Source organism: Lissotriton helveticus, chromosome 11 (assembly GCF_964261635.1).
Source record: "Lissotriton helveticus chromosome 11, aLisHel1.1, whole genome shotgun sequence".
Classification (NCBI taxonomy): Eukaryota; Metazoa; Chordata; class Amphibia; order Caudata; family Salamandridae; genus Lissotriton; species Lissotriton helveticus.
In genome coordinates this window covers 540,559,168-540,577,172 of record NC_136072.1, presented here as the reverse complement: position 1 = coordinate 540,577,172, position 18,005 = coordinate 540,559,168, and the positions used below count along the sequence as shown (strand labels likewise).

Here is an 18,005-nt window from a genome sequence, read left to right as displayed (position 1 = left end):
CTGTGCCCTCTTCCGGAGGCATTGCAACTAAACCACCCATTTCCCCCACCAGCGCTGACAGTGACAGTACCAGCACAACTACCTGCCATCACGCTCCTATAAGTCTGATAGTTCAGACCATCCCAGGCCTCCAAAGCTATCAGAATGGCTTAGGCAGCAGGTAATCATTATTTTGAATGTACATTGGATTAATATACAACTGGTGTGTGATCATCTCTATGTTTGGCAAACCGCGCCACCATATGGCAGACTGTTATAATTGCTGGTGTTGCCAATTAAGTGCCGGTGCCCAGCACCGGATGCCACCAGCTCAAATTAAGCACTGTTTACAACCCTTTACTCTGCTCCCCTGCCCTCTGTTCCCCTGCCCTCTGCTCCCCTGCCCTCTACACTGTGACACTCTACACTGTGACACTCTACACTGTGACACTCTACGCCACTCTACACTATGATACTCTACGCCACTCTACACTATGATACTCTACGCCACACTACACTATGATGCTCTACGCCACTCTACACTATGATACTCTACGCCACTCTACACTATGATACTCTACGCCACTCTACACTGACACTCCACGCCACTCTACACTATGACACTCTACGCCACTCTACACTATGACATTCCACGCTCTGCCCCATGCTGCCTGACACTGAGGCGCCCGACACGGAGACGCTTGATACTGCACATCATTCCTCTGTATGCACTCCACGCCACTATACTGTATGCCACTCTACTCTACTGTATGCCATGCTATGCCACTCTACTGTACACCACACTATGCCACTCTGCACCACGACACTCTATGCCACCCTGTGCCACTCTTCGACACTCAACTCTGCACCACGCTGACACTTTATTATACTCTACGCTCCTCCACTTTGCGATACTAACTTTAAAGCATGCTGAACCACAGCCACGCCGGTGTACAATATGACTAAAACACATTGGCAAAGCCAGTATCTCTTGAATAGACGAGACCTATTAGCTTTGCCAATACTTATTTAATTGGTCGTTCTCCTTGTTGTTCAGCATCCTCAACTACCCATAAACAGGTTTCTTGAAATAATTTGCTAATGATTGGGTATAGTCAAACACTTCCCGTGGTTATGGTTTACAAATCGTCCTTTTCAGATTACTCTAGTTAAGCAGGGTATGGGTTAAAGCACTTGCCGTATTGTGTAAACTGCCTAATCTTTAATACTTGAATGTAATGTCATGTAATGAGCGCAGTGCGCCAACCGCTGAATTTTAAATAAGCAAAACCGGCAGTACTAGAGCAGAATTGACTGTTCACATTCCTATGCAACCAGCCCTTTACCATGGGCCCTACCAATTACAACACCGTGCAACCCAAAAACACTAAACACACCCATGATATTACAGTGCACATTCACCCAGAGAAAGGAGCACACCATCAAGTCAGCTTGTTTTCTCTGCGTCTGTCAAAGTGCCAAAGACTCACTTGCTGCTGTCTGTCTCGTTAGAATACTTAGTCCTCCCTGCCTCCCAAGCCATCCATCAACCCTGCATGTCCAGTCTGATTCAGTAAAGGTTTGTGCCTCTTTAAACATTATTTTTGTACACTTTATCACCCTGAATGCTTTCTCTTCCTGAACTTTCCTGCTACCGTTTACGTACCAACCTTCATACATGCTTAGAGCAGCATGTTGAATTACGCATGCACCCTCCTGGCTATGCCCACCTCCTTTGGACTTCTTCTCAGTTGTCTTATAAGTACTGCTTGCTCTCCCAGACACCCATGAGTACTAGGAGGTCTCACTGTGGTAGAAGAGCAACACTCCAATAAAGGTAACTTAACATAAGCTGTTGTCGGGAATCAGCCATTCTCTCTGTTCTCTAAAGCAGTTTTTTTCATTTTTTCCGCAGTGGGCAACGCTAAGGATAGAGCGAGGGGCCAAAGAGAGCAACCACGCTGTGTACAAACCTTGCAGCAATGGTAAGTACCTCTTATCTGCACAGCAGAACACCAGTGAGAGTATTGCACCCTTTGCAGTAGGAGGTCTTTCATGTCAACATACTAATACAGAGGGTGAGATTAGCACATACAGAGCAGCAACAGGGTCTTTCACTCATACAGATTACACAGCTGTGTGTCATGTTGCTACATCAAATGGAGGTTATATGGGTTCAGTTGATACTTTGGAAAGCACATTGGTATTGAGTACATCAGAAATGTGTATGTTAGTATAATTCTTATTTTTGATCCCCTCTTTTACAGACATTCTGGCCTTGTGTTCTGGTTTTATTATTACTAGTATTATATACCAGAGTTAAAGTCAAATTGTTGTTGTGTGAATTACCCTATCCAGGTCATTTATGCCTCTTATGCACCTGACTTGCGTCCCTCAGCACAACACATTCATGCCACCGCCATCTCCAGGCCTGCCACAATATGTTCAACACAAACATCCTCAGTCCAAATCCCCCAACACTCATGTCTGCACACCACACAGCATCAACCAGATCACCACACTTGGAGTTGGGTGGATATTGATCTGTGCTTCATCTGTTCCCCCTGTTGTTCATGTCGGCACCAAGTCACCTCACCGTCAATTAGTTAATACAAAGGGCCTTGGCACACAAAATGTTGGAAATCCTTCTCATCACGAGACTTCCCTCCACCTCTTTCTGAGTCTTAAGTATTCTGCACACTAGTCATGCACCCTCAAAACTAGCAGCGGTCTGGCTGTCTTGTACAACCCATTCTGCAGCTTTCTACATTTGCATTGCTGCTGCTTTAGCTTCATCCTCCTAATGTTTCTTCACATGACTGGCTTCTGCTAATTCTCAAGCCAACAATTCTCACCTGTATCACAAACCACCTAGCTGCAACAAACGCTTCATCTTGGAATGCGCCAAAATCCTGTCCATTTCCAAATCGGCAGCACAAACCTGTATGTCAAGATAGAACATTTCCTGCTGATCCTATATCAAATTCCGCAAAAGATGCATCTGCTGACATCACCTTATTATTACAGCTCACTTTGCACCCATACACTCCAATAATTAGACATCTCAGCAGTATTGTCTCCTTGACCTATAATGCTTTCCCAAAGACTGAACTGATCTCTGTGCTATTGGCTTCAGCTTAACAACCAAACGCATCCCCTACACATCTCAAATCGTTCATACAAGAACTTCCCTCTGATGCACACTTCTTTGTCACACACTGACCCACCGACAAATACCAACACTCTCCTCACAAACTTCTGCACCCCCCTTCAGACCATAGCTGATGAGCACTCGCCTGCCCCCTCAAAAAGGAAAGATAAATTCATAATCTTGAAAAGATCTGATGCACCAAAGTCCCTTCCAGTTTGTCAAGCCCGCAAACACATTCTGAAAAAGCAAAAACATATTATGGTCTTGAAACAATACGGAAGGGAAACAGTAAAAGTAACTCTCTTCACAACCAGTACATGCATTGTTTCAATCCACTCCAATCTCTTCAGGTGCCCCATTTCATAGAGCAATCCACTAACAGCAACCAACACCAACAGACACAACGACAACATTGCACACATGAATAGACCAGCCTTCTTAAACGTCAGACACATTCCTAACACACATTTATTCCAGTTGCTGACCATCCACACAGTTGCCTGCCTAAAAGTCAACTTACATTTCCACATCCTCTCTATAACAGTAAATAAAATGTAACCCCCATAAACAGTCACTGAACCCCTCAAAACTCTGCCACCTCCCCTCATCATAATTTCCCCCCCCCCCCCACCCCCCCCCCCCCCCCACCACCACCACCACCACCTACCATGCACCTTGTCCGCCTCCCTTATGGGTAGGTCCTACTGTTTCTTAACAAAATTTAAAAACATTTTTAAAATGATGTAATTGTCTCCAATGACCGCATTGTAAGGTGCCCATTCACCCACCTCTTCTACTTGTGGTAAATGTTAGAGTTTGTGCCATCCAACTTCAGCAACACATGTCTTGCCTCCACCACCGTCAGATCTACAATTTAGGGCTCCTCTACCATTTTGGTACTTAGTTGCCAACCATCCTGTGGTCCGTACCCTAATCAGTAGAAACTGACATTTCTGCTTCCCAGGCCTATTAGTCCTCTAGCCAGTCATCACCCATTGCTCTGCTGACATCTCTGCATATGCATGTTCATATTTGGCACTGTCTTGTGTGGTTTTCTTCCTTCTCTTGGACATGTTCTTTGGATATGGAGTTATGGTGAAGGTGCTAAGGGAGCCGGCTGAATGGTGTTGACTTTTGTTGGCATCAGTTAGTGTTCAAGCCGGCTGGCAAGGCAGCATGCATGGTGTATGTCTTACCACAGGCCTGTTCCTAGCACAATGTGTTTGCACATGTTTATAGCATAGGTAAGGCTCTTGAGCAGAAGGCAGTTATTGCCAGCAACCCGTTTGGCATTAACAGTATAAGTCCTTGTAAATGTTCCAAAACCATTGGAGGAGTGATTCCTCTCAGCAGAGAGAGCACATTAGACATGGTTTTCAGGCCGTCCCTCATGGCGCATCGAAAGCAGCCTCTTCATTGGAGCTCCTACAGATGTTTGGAACATGTCACTAGGGATGCATTTATCTGACTTATGTGTGGCAGTTGCAAGGAGATTTAAAGCTTGTTAATTTGGATACCATTGTCCCTCCTATATAGCTTTAGACATCCCCACCACCCTTAATTCTTTTTGCATTTCCACAGATGCATTTAAGCCATACTTCATGTATTAATGTATTATGTAGTTGTATTTATAGAGTGCTTCATAAGCCCAACAAGGCTACCAGGCACATTAGCTATTGTGTAGCACATTTCACAGTGGGGGAACTGCTTGGTTAGAAGTGTTAAATTATGGTGCTGGTACTGTAGAACACGTTTTTTGTTTGAGTGTGGAGAGTGGTGCTCTTTTCCTTACTCTGGTTGCTGCACTAACTACAAAAAAATGAGCATTCAAGGCTACATAAAAATCTTCAGAATAAATGTGAATCACATGTACATTTTGTCTGGCCTGCATATGCCCAGTGTCTCCTCAAACCGCTTTCATTCTTGGTCTTGTAGTGCATGGATGGAGATCCTGGGACAGTCTAGGGACCAAGACCTCTACAGCAGTAATACTTATGAAGTAAAGGCCCCAGATTCATAACAGTTTGCAATATAGAACATTATGTTCGAGGCATGTGGGCTGCTAAATTCATATCTTAGCATTAGATCGCCTTCTAGTGTTGGGTCCGGATGATCGCACATTGTTGTCCTGGAAGAGTCTTCGAAGTATCCTGAGATAGGTGGCTCCTCCCCTGGACTACAGTGCGCATGGGCATCGGCTCCATCCCCAGATTGTTTTTTTCCGCCATTGGGTTCGGATGTGGTCTCGACGTCTCTCTGTCGAAACCGAGAAAAACTAACTTTTAGCGGCCAAAAGGCCTCGTTTTTGTTTGCGTCGGTATTGTCTGCGCACGGTCTCGAGTCTTCCGTCTCTTAGAGCCGGAATAAGCGGAGTTCTTTTTCGCTCTTCGGACTTTGAGGCCTTCTCATCGCGACACGACTGCAAAACTTTCTAACATGGAGCGGAGCCCGTTTAAGTACTGCCCGCTCTGTGGGTCCAAGTACCCACACATCGATCTACACCCGGTCTGTAACAAATGCCTTTCGCCTGACCACGACGACGGCAAGTGCAAGGCCTGTGCACAGTTCCGGTCTAAGAAGACTCTCAAGCTTCGGCGCGCGGTGCGCATGGAAGCCAGACAAGCGGCCCCGGATCCGGAAAACATCTTCGGCGACCAAGAAGAAGAGGACCAGGGTCATCATCTTCAGATCTCCCCGCCCGAGACGGAGGTCGAGGCGGATCCGGCAGACGACGACGGAGTCGTGGGTCAAGGCCTTGAATACGTCGACGAGGTAGGAGACGACGAAGAGGTTTATGGGGCCGCGGCAGATAGCTCAGGGGACGAGCTCTGCCCCGAAGGTTACGAAGATACCGACCAGGTCACGGGATCGCCTGTAGGCCTTACCCAAGACCCAGTGCCGCAAGCCACGGCCCCGCCTTCTGGCCCGGCCACGGACATACTTGCTGAGCAAACTGTATCGAAACCGAAACCGAAACCATCAGGTTCGACTACATCTAAGATGGCCGACCCGAAAACGAAACCGAAACTTAAGGACTCGAGTGTCCCTAAGATGGCTGCCGTACCGACGAAACCGACTGTACCCGCTACTCCATCGACTCCGTCGACCTCCAGTCCGCAGAAGTCGAAGAAATCCGTCGATTCCGCTGCTGCAAAATCAAAATCGACGCCAGAGGAGGGGTCCTCCAAAAAAGATGGTCGGCACGGGTCTACAGCTGCGCCGCCGTCAAAGCACGCCAAAGCCGGCTCCGCGGAGGCCACACAGGCGCACGGATCGAAGACTGGCACGTCTGCGCACCGGTCCCAGGAGTCGGGGTCGGTGACAGCGGCATCCGCGTCCAAAGCGCACAAGGCCCACAAAGACGTCGGATCCGAGGGTAAGGTCAAGACATCCTCGTCGGCGCCAAAACCCACGGTGAGTGAGGCGTCCCCCATCGCCGAATCACTACAGAGAATCAGGGAGAAGGCCTCTGCTACGTCGGCTCCGATATCATCGCCGCAGGCGCAGAAAGACACTCCAGCAAAGCCTTCTGGAAAACTTCTCTTTATTTTGCCGCCGAAGGAGGCGCCGAAAGCTTTTCCCACCAAATCGGCACCAAAGAAGACGGTTTCTTCAACGGCTGGCCCACTTCCACGTCGGGTACTCGAATCAGAAGATGATTCAGAGCATTTTATCGACGCTGACACAGGCAAATTGACCCTCTATAAGAGAAAAATCACTTCAGAGCCAGTGGACTCATATGTCATCCCTCTGAAGAAGAAGAGGGTGCCCCATGACGCTTCAGGTCTCATGGAACCAATCCAGCCTCCTCCAAGACGGAGCCCTACTCCCTCACCAGAACACTCTGAGGGTGAGGGGTATAATGAAGACGAGCAATACACTTTCCCTATCAATGAACCAGATACACAACCGGATTCATATGATGACACTGGTGACCAGGGCACCCAAAGTGTGGGGCTTGACCCGCAGCCTTTTAATGCACGTGCATCCCCAACAGAGGATTCGGCAGGTTTTCATGCACTAATTGAGAGGGCGGCAGCCAATCATGATGTGGACATGCATGCTGACCCGGTAGAGGAAGACTTCCTTTTCGACACATTTTCAGTCTCTGAAAGGACAGTGAAAACGCTGCCTATGCTTAAAGGAGTCCTCAAGCATGCTGCGGACATATTTAAGGAGCCTACCAGAGCACGAGTGGTCAATCCACGTATTGAAAAGAAGTACAGACCAGCACCTGCAGACCCCGTATACATTCGGGGACAGTTGCCACTGGACTCTCTTGTGGTCGCCAACGCCAGGAAACGTGCCAACTCACAGACGACGGGTGAAGCTCCTCCCCCGGATAAGGAGTCCAAAGTGCTAGAGGCAGGGGGCAAAAGAGTAGCTGCACAGGCCGCAAACTTTTGGCGCATTGCCAATACACAAGCACTCTTAGCACGTTACGATAGGGCGCATTACGACACCCTAGACCAGATTATACAACACCTGCCTCCACAGTTTCAAGAAGGCACCAAACTGCTTATTGAGGAAGGGAAGCTGATCTCAAACGCAGCCATCAAGTGTGCACTTGACGCCGCAGACACAGCTGCTAGAGCTATCAACACTAGCGTTATGCTGAGACGACAGGCGTGGCTCCGCATCTCGGGGTTTAAACCGGATATTCAGACTACCATCCTTAATCAGCCAGTCAATCCTGATAGTCTGTTTGGTCCAGATGTTGACACCACCCTAGAAAAAATAAAAAAAGACACCGAAACTGCTAAGTCCATGGGGGCCCTACAGTCACAACAGTGTCGTGGCAGCAATTTTCGTCGCTCAGGTGCACGTGGAGTCACCAGAGGACAAATGGGTCAACAATCTCAGTTCTCGAGAGGTGGAGCACAATCCTCGTTCACAAAACAGAACAAGGGAGGTTACAGAAATAACAGCAACAGAGGTCGCGGCAGAGGAAACAACAGCTCCCGCTCCTCTACCCCAAGCAAACAGTGACTCTCTGTCGCTGCCCCCCGACCACTTAACACCTGTCGGGGGGAGACTGCAGCAGTTCCTGCCCGTCTGGAGAAACATCACCACAGACAGGTGGGTGCGACAACTAGTCCGGTATGGTTATTGCCTAGAGTTAAAATCCACTCCACCCAACATCCCGCCAAGGCAAAGGCCTATGTCCGCAGAGCACTTGCACTTATTGCAGCAGGAAGTAGTGGTGATGCTGCAAAAAGGCGCAATCGAGCTCGTGCCGGTGGGAGAGGAAGGCACAGGGGTATATTCCCTGTACTTCCTTATTCCGAAGAAGGACGGATCTCTCAGACCCATTCTAGATCTACGTCCCCTCAACCTGTACATACTATCGGAACACTTCCATATGCTTACGCTGCAACAGATTCTTCCCTTGCTAAACAAAGGAGACTTCTTAGCAACCTTAGACCTCAAGGATGCTTATTTCCACATACCACTACACCCATCCCACAGAAAATACCTCAGATTCACTATCCAAGGCAGGCATTATCAGTTCAAAGTCCTACCCTTCGGAGTGACCACAGCCCCAAGAGTGTTTACCAAGTGTCTGGCGACAGTAGCGGCGCACCTCAGGAGGCAGAACATCCATGTCTACCCCTACCTAGACGACTGGCTAGTTCAAGCCAAGTCGGAACAACAGTGCGCCGCGGACATGTCGACTACCATTCAACTCCTTCACGATCTGGGCTTCTCGTTGAACTACCCAAAGTCGCACCTTCAGCCGGCACATGTCCGGCAGTTTCTTGGCGCGACGATCAATACCCTGACGGCCATGGCTCAGCCAAACCAGGTCAGGATAGACAGCATGCAGTCTCTGATCCAAAAGTTCAGACCGCAACACTCGCTTCCAGCGAGAGTGTTCATGCAGTTGATTGGCATGATGGCCTCCTGCATCTTCATAGTCCCTCACGCACGTTTGCATATGCGTCCGCTCCAGGAGTGCTTAGCAAATCAGTGGACACAGGCTCAGGGACAATTGACAGACCTAGTGTTGGTTACCAGTCGGGCGTACGACTCTCTGCATTGGTGGAATCCACACAACCTTTGCAAGGGCCGACTGTTCCAAGAGCCGGTGCCACAGATTATCCTGACAACGGACGCATCTCTCCAGGGATGGGGAGCTCACCTGCTCAATTACACAGTGCAGGGACTATGGACAACGCAGCAACAGAAGATGCACATCAACTATCTGGAACTGATGGCAATCTTCATGGCGATCAAGTCCTTCATTGTACATCTGTGCAACAAGGTAGTGTTAGTCCGGACGGACAACATGACCGCGATGTACTACATTCAAAAGCAGGGAGGCACCCACTCGCCACAGCTGTCTCATCTGGCTCAGAGCATGTGGAAGTGGGCCATTCAGAGGAACATTTTCCTCATGGCAGAACATTTCCCAGGAAAGGACAATCAGATGGCGGATCTGCTCAGCAGGTACAGCCATCAAATGCACGAGTGGGAGATACACCCATCTGTCCTCCACCCGTACTTCCAGCAGTGGGGTCATCCGGAGATAGACCTGTTTGCCTCAAAAGAAAACGCAAAATGCCAACACTTTGCCGCCAGGTTCCCTCACCCACAGTCGCAGGGGAATGCGATATGGATGAACTGGTCAGGCAAATTTGCGTACGCTTTTCCGCCAGCCCCTCTGATACCGCTGGTCGCAAGAAAGCTAAGGCAGCACGCGATGACTCTCATCCTAGTTGCTCCAACGTGGGCGCGCCAAGCATGGTACACCACGTTCCTCGAACTCTCAGTGGTGCCGCATCAAAGACTGCGCCTCACGCCCAGTCTTTTGACGCAGAACCATGGAGAAATTCAGCATCCAGATCCGCAACAGCTCAACCTGGCGATCTGGCTCCTGAAGTCCTAGAGTTTGGATACCTTAATCTACCTCCGGAATGCATGAACATCATCAAGGAGGCAAGGAAGCCAACTACCAGAGCATGCTATGCTGCAAAATGGAATCGTTTCGTCATTTACTGTACAGCCAATGACATCAACCCGCTAGATGCGTCTATCCCTAACATCATTTGCTATCTGTTGCATCTTTACAAGTGCAATCTAGCGTACACTTCCATTCGGATACATCTATCCGCCATAGCGGCTTATCTTCAGAACAGGCAGCATCTCTCTGTCTTCAGAGTGCCTGCCATTAAAGCTTTCCTTGAAGGTCTGAAACGAGTCATTCCCCCAAGAACACCGCCAGCTCCGGTGTGGAACCTCAATGTCGTTCTCACCAGACTGATGGGACCTCCATTTGAGCTACTGCACTCGTGTGAACTCCAGTTCCTAACGTGGAAAGTAGCTTTCCTAATAGCTATTACGTCTCTAAGGCGTGTTAGTGAGCTGCAAGCGCTCACAATCCAAGAGCCATTCATTCAAATTCATCCAAATAGGGTAGTGCTACGCACTAACCCCAAATTCCTTCCGAGGGTGGTGTCACAGTTTCATCTCAACCAAACTATTGACTTACCGGCATTCTTTCAAAACCCACAAACGGTGGCGGAAAGAATGCTCCATACCTTGGATGTGCGGAGGGCGTTGATGTACTACATAGACAGGACACAACCCTTTAGAAAAACAAAACAACTTTTTGTTGCCTTCGCACCACAACACAAAGGCAACCCTATTTCCAAAGCAGGAATAGCCAGATGGATTGTTAAGTGCATCCAGATATGTTATCAAAAGGCCAAACGCACTTTAACGATACCCCCAAGGGCGCACTCCACACGCAAACTGGGGGCATCCATGGCTTTCCTAGGGAACATTCCTTTAGAGGATATTTGCAGAGCAGCCACGTGGGTTACACCACATACCTTTACAAAACACTACTGTGTTGATGTGCATTCCAAGCAGCAAGCTGCTGTAGGACAGGCTGTTCTCAAAACACTTTTTCAAGTTTCTGCAGCTGGCACGGGCAACCGCCGCTGATGGAGGGACTGCTATGTATTCTATGCTAAGATATGAATTTAGCAGCCCACATGCCTCGAACTGAATATGCTACTTACCAGTATGCATCTGTTCTTGGCATGTAGGGCTGCTAACATTCATATCGCCCGCCCTCCTCCCCATTGCCTGTCGCAGCTGCAGATATACTATTGTATTTATTCATTAGCATGGACATCCTTTACACTTTTCACTCCATCTTCTGCCACAATGGCGAAAAACAATCTGGGGATGGAGCCGATGCCCATGCGCACTGTAGTCCAGGGGAGGAGCCACCTATCTCAGGATACTTCGAAGACTCTTCCAGGACAACAATGTGCGATCATCCGGACCCAACACTAGGCGGCGATCTAATGCTAAGATATGAATGTTAGCAGCCCTACATGCCAAGAACAGATGCATACTGGTAAGTAGCATATTCAGTTCGAGGCATATGAGCTGCAGATTACACACTATGCATAGATGGCCACCTAGTGTTGGGCCCGGATGTTTGCAGTTTGTTTTGTTGTAGAAAAGTCTTTGGAAGTCACGGGATAGGTGACTCCTCCGTTGGATGATACTGCTCATGGGCATCGGCTCCATCCCCAGATTGTTTTTTTCCGCCACCGGGATCGGATTTATTTCCAGCGCTAAGCGTTGGAACCGATTTCCTTTGGCGCACAATCCTCACCAACTTACAAAACTTAGTTTTGAACGCTTTCCAGTCGACGCTACTCTTCAACATCGAGGATCTCGATTCCGGTCGTCGTCGACAGCCTTCGGGCCTAGCTAGGCCTCGACTCCAGCTCATGGAAAGGACGCCATTTAAAAAGTGTCCTCAATGTGGGTCGAAGTTTCCCCACACTGACCTTCATGAGGTGTGTAACCTCTGCCTCTCTCCGGAGCACGAGGCAAAGGACTGTTCAGCTTGTGCCTCTTTCCGCTCCAAAAAGACTATACGGGACCGACGAGCGAGGAGAACAATGTCTCAAAGATCTTCAGCTCCGATTCCGGACGACCTCTTCGAAGAAGGCGTCACGTTCCAGAACAACACAACGTCGACAGCAGCTCCGAGGCAGAAGATTCCGAGGTCGAGGACATCACTCCAGCGCAGCGGGTCGTAAGTAAGACCGTCGACCCCGACCCGTCCTCGACACAGAAGGCCCCATCACACCCTCGCCCTGGGGCTCGGGGGCACACCGGCACTCTTCTTCTACTGCCCCACCTTCGGGCACGGCTAAGAATCCAATTAAGCCTTCAGGCAACTCTGGCTCGAGTCGGCCTTCACATCTACCGGCACCGAAAAAGACAACGGCACCGACTACACCTACATCAAAACCATCGCCGCCGAAACATACCACTACTCCTTCGGCACCGAAACCCAGGTCGGAACCAAGCAAGCCTGCTTCGGATTCCAAAAAACCACCGGAACCGAAAAAAACATCGGATCCGAAAAAACCCTCAGATCCAAAAACCATACCAGAACCGAAAAAATCCTCGGAACTGAAAAAAGCCTCGGAGCCGAAAAAGACTCCGCAGTGAAAGACATTGTCAAGAAACCAAAACAAGCTATTTCGGTGCCCAAACCTTCCTCCGCACCAAAAGATCACCCTCCTGCAGAGGATTTACCTTATCCAGACCCTGCTCAAAAGACTCTAGCTAAGGATCCAATCACTGGACACTTAATTTTGGCTTCAAAAAAACCACCACTGGACACACCAGCTCTGCATTCAAAGAAGAAAGACATGGCTACCTCTCCCCTAAGACTGCCTTCACCTTCTCTTTCACCTGTACCATCACCACATCCTCCCATACCACAGCATTCCCCAGCATCCTCTATCATACCAGACAGGGATGATAGCTCTGATGATATGGTGGGTAACATACCTGATCCAGCCACGCCTACAGGATCCCCTGACCCGTGGGATGATCATACCACCCCAGATGTCCCAAATGTCCCTCAGGATGACTTATACCCCTCAAGGCCTTCCCCACCAAAAGACGCTGTAGGGTTTAATGAATTAATTCCCAGGGCTGCACAATATCATGGAGTAGACATACATACAGACCCTGTTGAGAGACTTCCTAATGGATACCTTTGATAATGCACAAAGGTCCTCATCCATTTTACCGATGCTCAAAGGAGTGATCAAGCATGCTCCCGAAGTCTTCAAGGACCCAGTCAGAACTCGGGTCATTAACCCTCGTATAGAGAAAAAATATAAAGCTGCTCCCTCAAATATTAAAGGGCCAGTACCATTAGACTCACTTGTAGTTTCCAATGCACGCAAGAGAGCAAACTCACAAACATCAGGGGAGGCTGCACCACCAGATAAGGAGTCTAAGCTACTTGACGCATCAGGGAAAAGAACAGCATCTCAAGCAGCAAACATGTGGCGTATCGCCAATACACAGGCATTATTAGCCAGATATGACCGGGCACATTATGATGAGCTAGAGTCATTAATGAGGCACCTCCCTGACAAGTACAAGGATAGAGCAAACGAGCTTATCCAAGAGGGGAAAAACATCACAAACACCTCTATTTGGTGTGCACTCGATGCAGCAGATACTGCCTCTAGGGCAGGTAACACCAGCGTTTTACTACGCAGACACGCCTGACTACGTATATCAGGGTTCAAACCTGAGGTACAAAGTGCCATTCTTAATCAGCCCTTTAGTTAGCAACACCTGTTTGGACCCAACGTAGATGTATCACTAGAGAAAATGAAAAAGGATACAGACCCCGCCAAATCTATGGGAGCCCTGCAGTCGCAGGTTCCCAGATGTTCATTTCGTCGCTCATCCTATCGAGGTGCCACCAGGAGATATACTTCAGACACAGCTTCTACCTCATACAAAGCCTCTACACAGTCCACTTACAGCAAGGGCTACCAAAGGGGGGGGGGGGGTTACAGGGGTAACAATAACAAAGGCAGAGGTGAAAATAACAACTCCCGCTCTGCCTCTACTCCTGCCCAATGACTCCCTTCCCCTTCCCCCGTCCCATTCCACTCCTGTCGGGGGAAGAATCCAACAATACCTGCCAGCCTGGGAAAACATCACATCAGACAGGTGGGTGCTCCAAATAATTCAATCAGGTTATTGTCTGGAATTAACATCTATCCCCCCAAACATCCCACCCAAGCAGCGCCCAATGTCACAGGAACATTTAACATTGCTCAGACAGGAGGTAATATCCCTCCTGCAGAAAAATGCAATAGAAGTAGTTCCAGAGCATCACAAAAACAAAGGAGTATACTCCCTATATTTCCTAATACCAAAGAAGGACGGATCTCTAAAACCCATCCTAGACCTCAGACCTCTAAACATTTACATGCAGTCTGATCATTTTCATTTGGTCACACTCCAACAAGTCCTTCCACTGCGGGTACTAAACGACTTCCTTGTCACTCTAGATCTCAACGACGCCTACTTCCATATTCCCATCCACACAGCACACAGAAAATATCTCAGATTTGTGCTAGACGGGCAGCACTACCAGTTAAAAGTGCTCCCATTCAGAGTCACAACAGCGCCAAGTGTGTTTCCCAAATGCCTAGCAGTGGTAGCTGCACACTTAAGACAACATATTCATGTCTTCCCATATCTGGACGACTGGCTCATAAAAGCCAGCTCATACAGCCAGTGTGTGCAACACACTCACGCTACTATTCAACTGCTTCACGACTTGGGATTCACAGTAAATCACACCAAATCGCATCTTCAACCCTCGCACATACAACAGTATCTTGGCGCTACAATAAACATCCAACTAGCACTAGCTTATCCCTCTCCAGCAAGGATAACAAGTGTACAAGCTCTCCTAACAAAATAATTCAAACCGCAACACTCGCTACCAGCTCGAGTGTTCATGCAGCTCATAGGGATGATGGCATCTTGCATATTTGTAGTACCTCACGCCAAACTGCAAATGCGTCCACTTCAAGAGTGCATAGCACGCCAATGGAACCAGGCTCCAGGTCAACTGACAGACCTAGTGTTGGTAGACGGTCGGACTCCTCGTTCTCTGCAATGGTGGAACACCAAAAGGTCGACCGTTTCTAGAGCCAGTTCCTCAAATAGTCATGACAGCGGACTCATCGTTCTCCAGCTGGGGAGCTCACCTACTACATCACACCATGCAAGGCAGGTGGACACCGCAACAAAAACTATTCCACATCAACCACTTAGAGTTGCTAGCTGTGTTTCTAGCCCTAAAAGCATTTCAAACTCAAGTGTCAGGCAAAGCTATCTTAGTCTGCACAGACAATATGACAGCTACGTACTACCTAAACAAACAAGGGGGGACACACTCTGCAGCGCTCTCTGTTAGCACAGCAGATATGGAAATGGGCTATACCACTAAAGATCTTTCTCTTAGCCAAACAGGTCCCAGGAGTGCAAAACACTATAGCAGATCTGCTAAGTCGACAAACACAGCAGATTCGCAAATGGGAACTTTATCCGCAAGTTCTTCATCCGTTCTTTCAAATGTGGGGACAACCTCAGATAGACCTCTTCGCCACCCACGAAAACGCAAAATGCCCAAACTTTGCCGCCAGATACCCACACCCATTGTCCAAAGGCAATGCGATCTGGATGAATTGGTCAGAACTATTTGCGTACGCTTTTCCTCCTCTCCCACTACTTCCGTTAGTGGTACGCAAACTATTCCCTAACGCTCATCCTAGTCGCTCCAACTTGGGCCAGGCAACCGTGGTACACCACGCTGTTGCAGATGTCTGTAGTACCACACCAAAAACTAAACCTATCTCCACGCCTATTAACACAGAACCATGGAGAGATCAGACACCCAGACCCAGCTCAGCAAAACCTAGCGATCTGGCTCCTGAGGTCATAGAGTTTAGTTACCTCACCCTTCCCCCAGAATGTATGAACGTTATCAAAGAAGCTAGACGCCCCACTACTAGAGCATGTTATGCCGCTAAGTGGAAACAGTTCGTCATATACTGCCTAAACAACCGAATTAATCCTTTAGACGTGTCTATTCAACACATCATAGGAGATATTACACCTTCAAAAGTGTAACTTAGCCTACACATCTATCAGGCTACACCTCGCTGCCATCGCAGCATACTTACAAAATAGACAACACCTATCTCTTTTTAGAGTACCAGCTATTAAAGCTTTTATGTAAGGACTCAAAAGAATAATTCCTCCCAGGACGCCACCTGCACCAGTGTGGAACTTAAACGTGGTTCTCACAAGATTAATGGGACCTCCCTTTGAACCATTACATAAATGTGAATTGCAATTCCTAACCTGGAAAGTAGCTTTCCTAGTAGCCATTACTTCTCTCGGAAGAGTTAGTGAACTACAAGCATTTACCATTCAAGAACCCTTTCTGCAAATGCTTCATAACAAAGTGGTTCTTTGTACTAACCCTAAGTTCCTTCCTAAAGTCATTTCACCATTCCATCTAAATCAATCTGTTGAGCTGCCTGTATTTTTCTCGCATGCTCAGTCGCAGAAAGAGCTCTAGATACCGTAGATGTCAAAAGAGCATTACTATACTATATCGAAAGGACACAAGCTTTTCGTAAAACAAAACGGCTTTTTGTGTCTTTCTCACCGCCACATAAAGGCAATCCCATATCTAAATCGGGGATCGCTAGGTGGATTGTTAAATGCACACAAATATGTTATCACAAGGCCAAACGTACATTAACAATTCCTCCAAAAGCCCATTCTACAAGGAAAATAGGGGCTTCAATGGCATTCTTAGGGAACATTTCCCTAGATGATATATGCAAAGCAGCCACATGCTCTACACCGCACACATTCACAAAGCATTACTGTGTAGATGTGCAAACTAAACAACAAGCCACTGTGGGCCAGGCTGTACTAAAAACTCGGTTTCAAACAACTGCAACAGATACTGGTGGTTGCCGCTAAAGGTGGGTACTGCTATACAAGCTATGCATAGTGTATAATCTGCAGCTCTCATGCCTCGAACGGAAAATGCTACTTACCAGTATGCATCTGTTCTTGGCATGTAGAGCTGCAGAGTTACACACGCCCACCCGCCTCCCCGGCTACCTTTATCTGTTCCAGTATTATCTTAATTAGATACAAATCTCATTGACATCACTACCTCTTGTACAGCTCCATCACTTCCCTAATGGTGGAAAACAATCTAGGGATGAGCCGATGCCCATGCGCAGTATCATCCAAAGGAGGAGTCGCCTATCCCGTGACTTCCAAAGACTTTTCTATAACAAAACAAACTGCAAACATCCGGGCCCAACACTAGGTGGCCATCTATGCATAGTGTGTAACTCTGCAGCTCTACATGCCAAAAACAGATGCATACTGGTAAGTAGCATTTTCCTCACCTGTCGTAAATATTGAAAGGTATTAGCAGTGCGGGCTGCAAAATATATTTTTGAATGCATTTCATTGAAGTTTTACACTCAAACCGTTAGCTTCCAGCATTTTACGAAATGCATTACTCAATGACATCGCCTGGAAAAACATTTGGACAATATGACCATCAGTATGATTTCATATCTTTTAGCATGCTTCTAAACCTAAACATTCAACTTTTGGCATTATCCTTCCGACACCCTGCATGCTTTCACTCCATCGTATTTAGCCCCCTGTTGGCTTGCCAATGCTGCCACACTTTAGTCCACTTATTCAGGAAGCCTCTGCCTTTATTTGTATGTTTCTCTGCCAACATGCACCAGTCCATTTCGTTTTTCCATGTGTCCAGATCTGGCAGGGAAGGGGCTCCCCATTTACACGTCCTAATTACCATGGCCATCTTTGACCCAAGAGTGATTAAGTTTCATATATCTCGGTGGGCCATCCTCCCACCAAATGTTTAACAGGGCTGTCTATGCAACGACAATGGGTCTCCAGTTGGGATTGATGGTCAACAATATATACAAGGGTATGGAGAAAA

The 18,005-nt window shown here is 47.9% G+C and overlaps 1 protein-coding gene across 1 annotated transcript in view; it reads left to right on the top strand.

Moving 5' to 3' along the window:
* Positions 1-18,005, top strand: part of GPAT4 (glycerol-3-phosphate acyltransferase 4) — a 289,147-nt gene that overhangs the window by 90,958 nt on the left and 180,184 nt on the right. Inside the window, exon 3 of the mRNA XM_078666242.1 lies at positions 1,895-1,964. Within this exon, the coding sequence (XP_078522368.1) occupies positions 1,895-1,964 (70 nt within the window). The remainder of the gene's footprint in view (positions 1-1,894; positions 1,965-18,005) is intronic.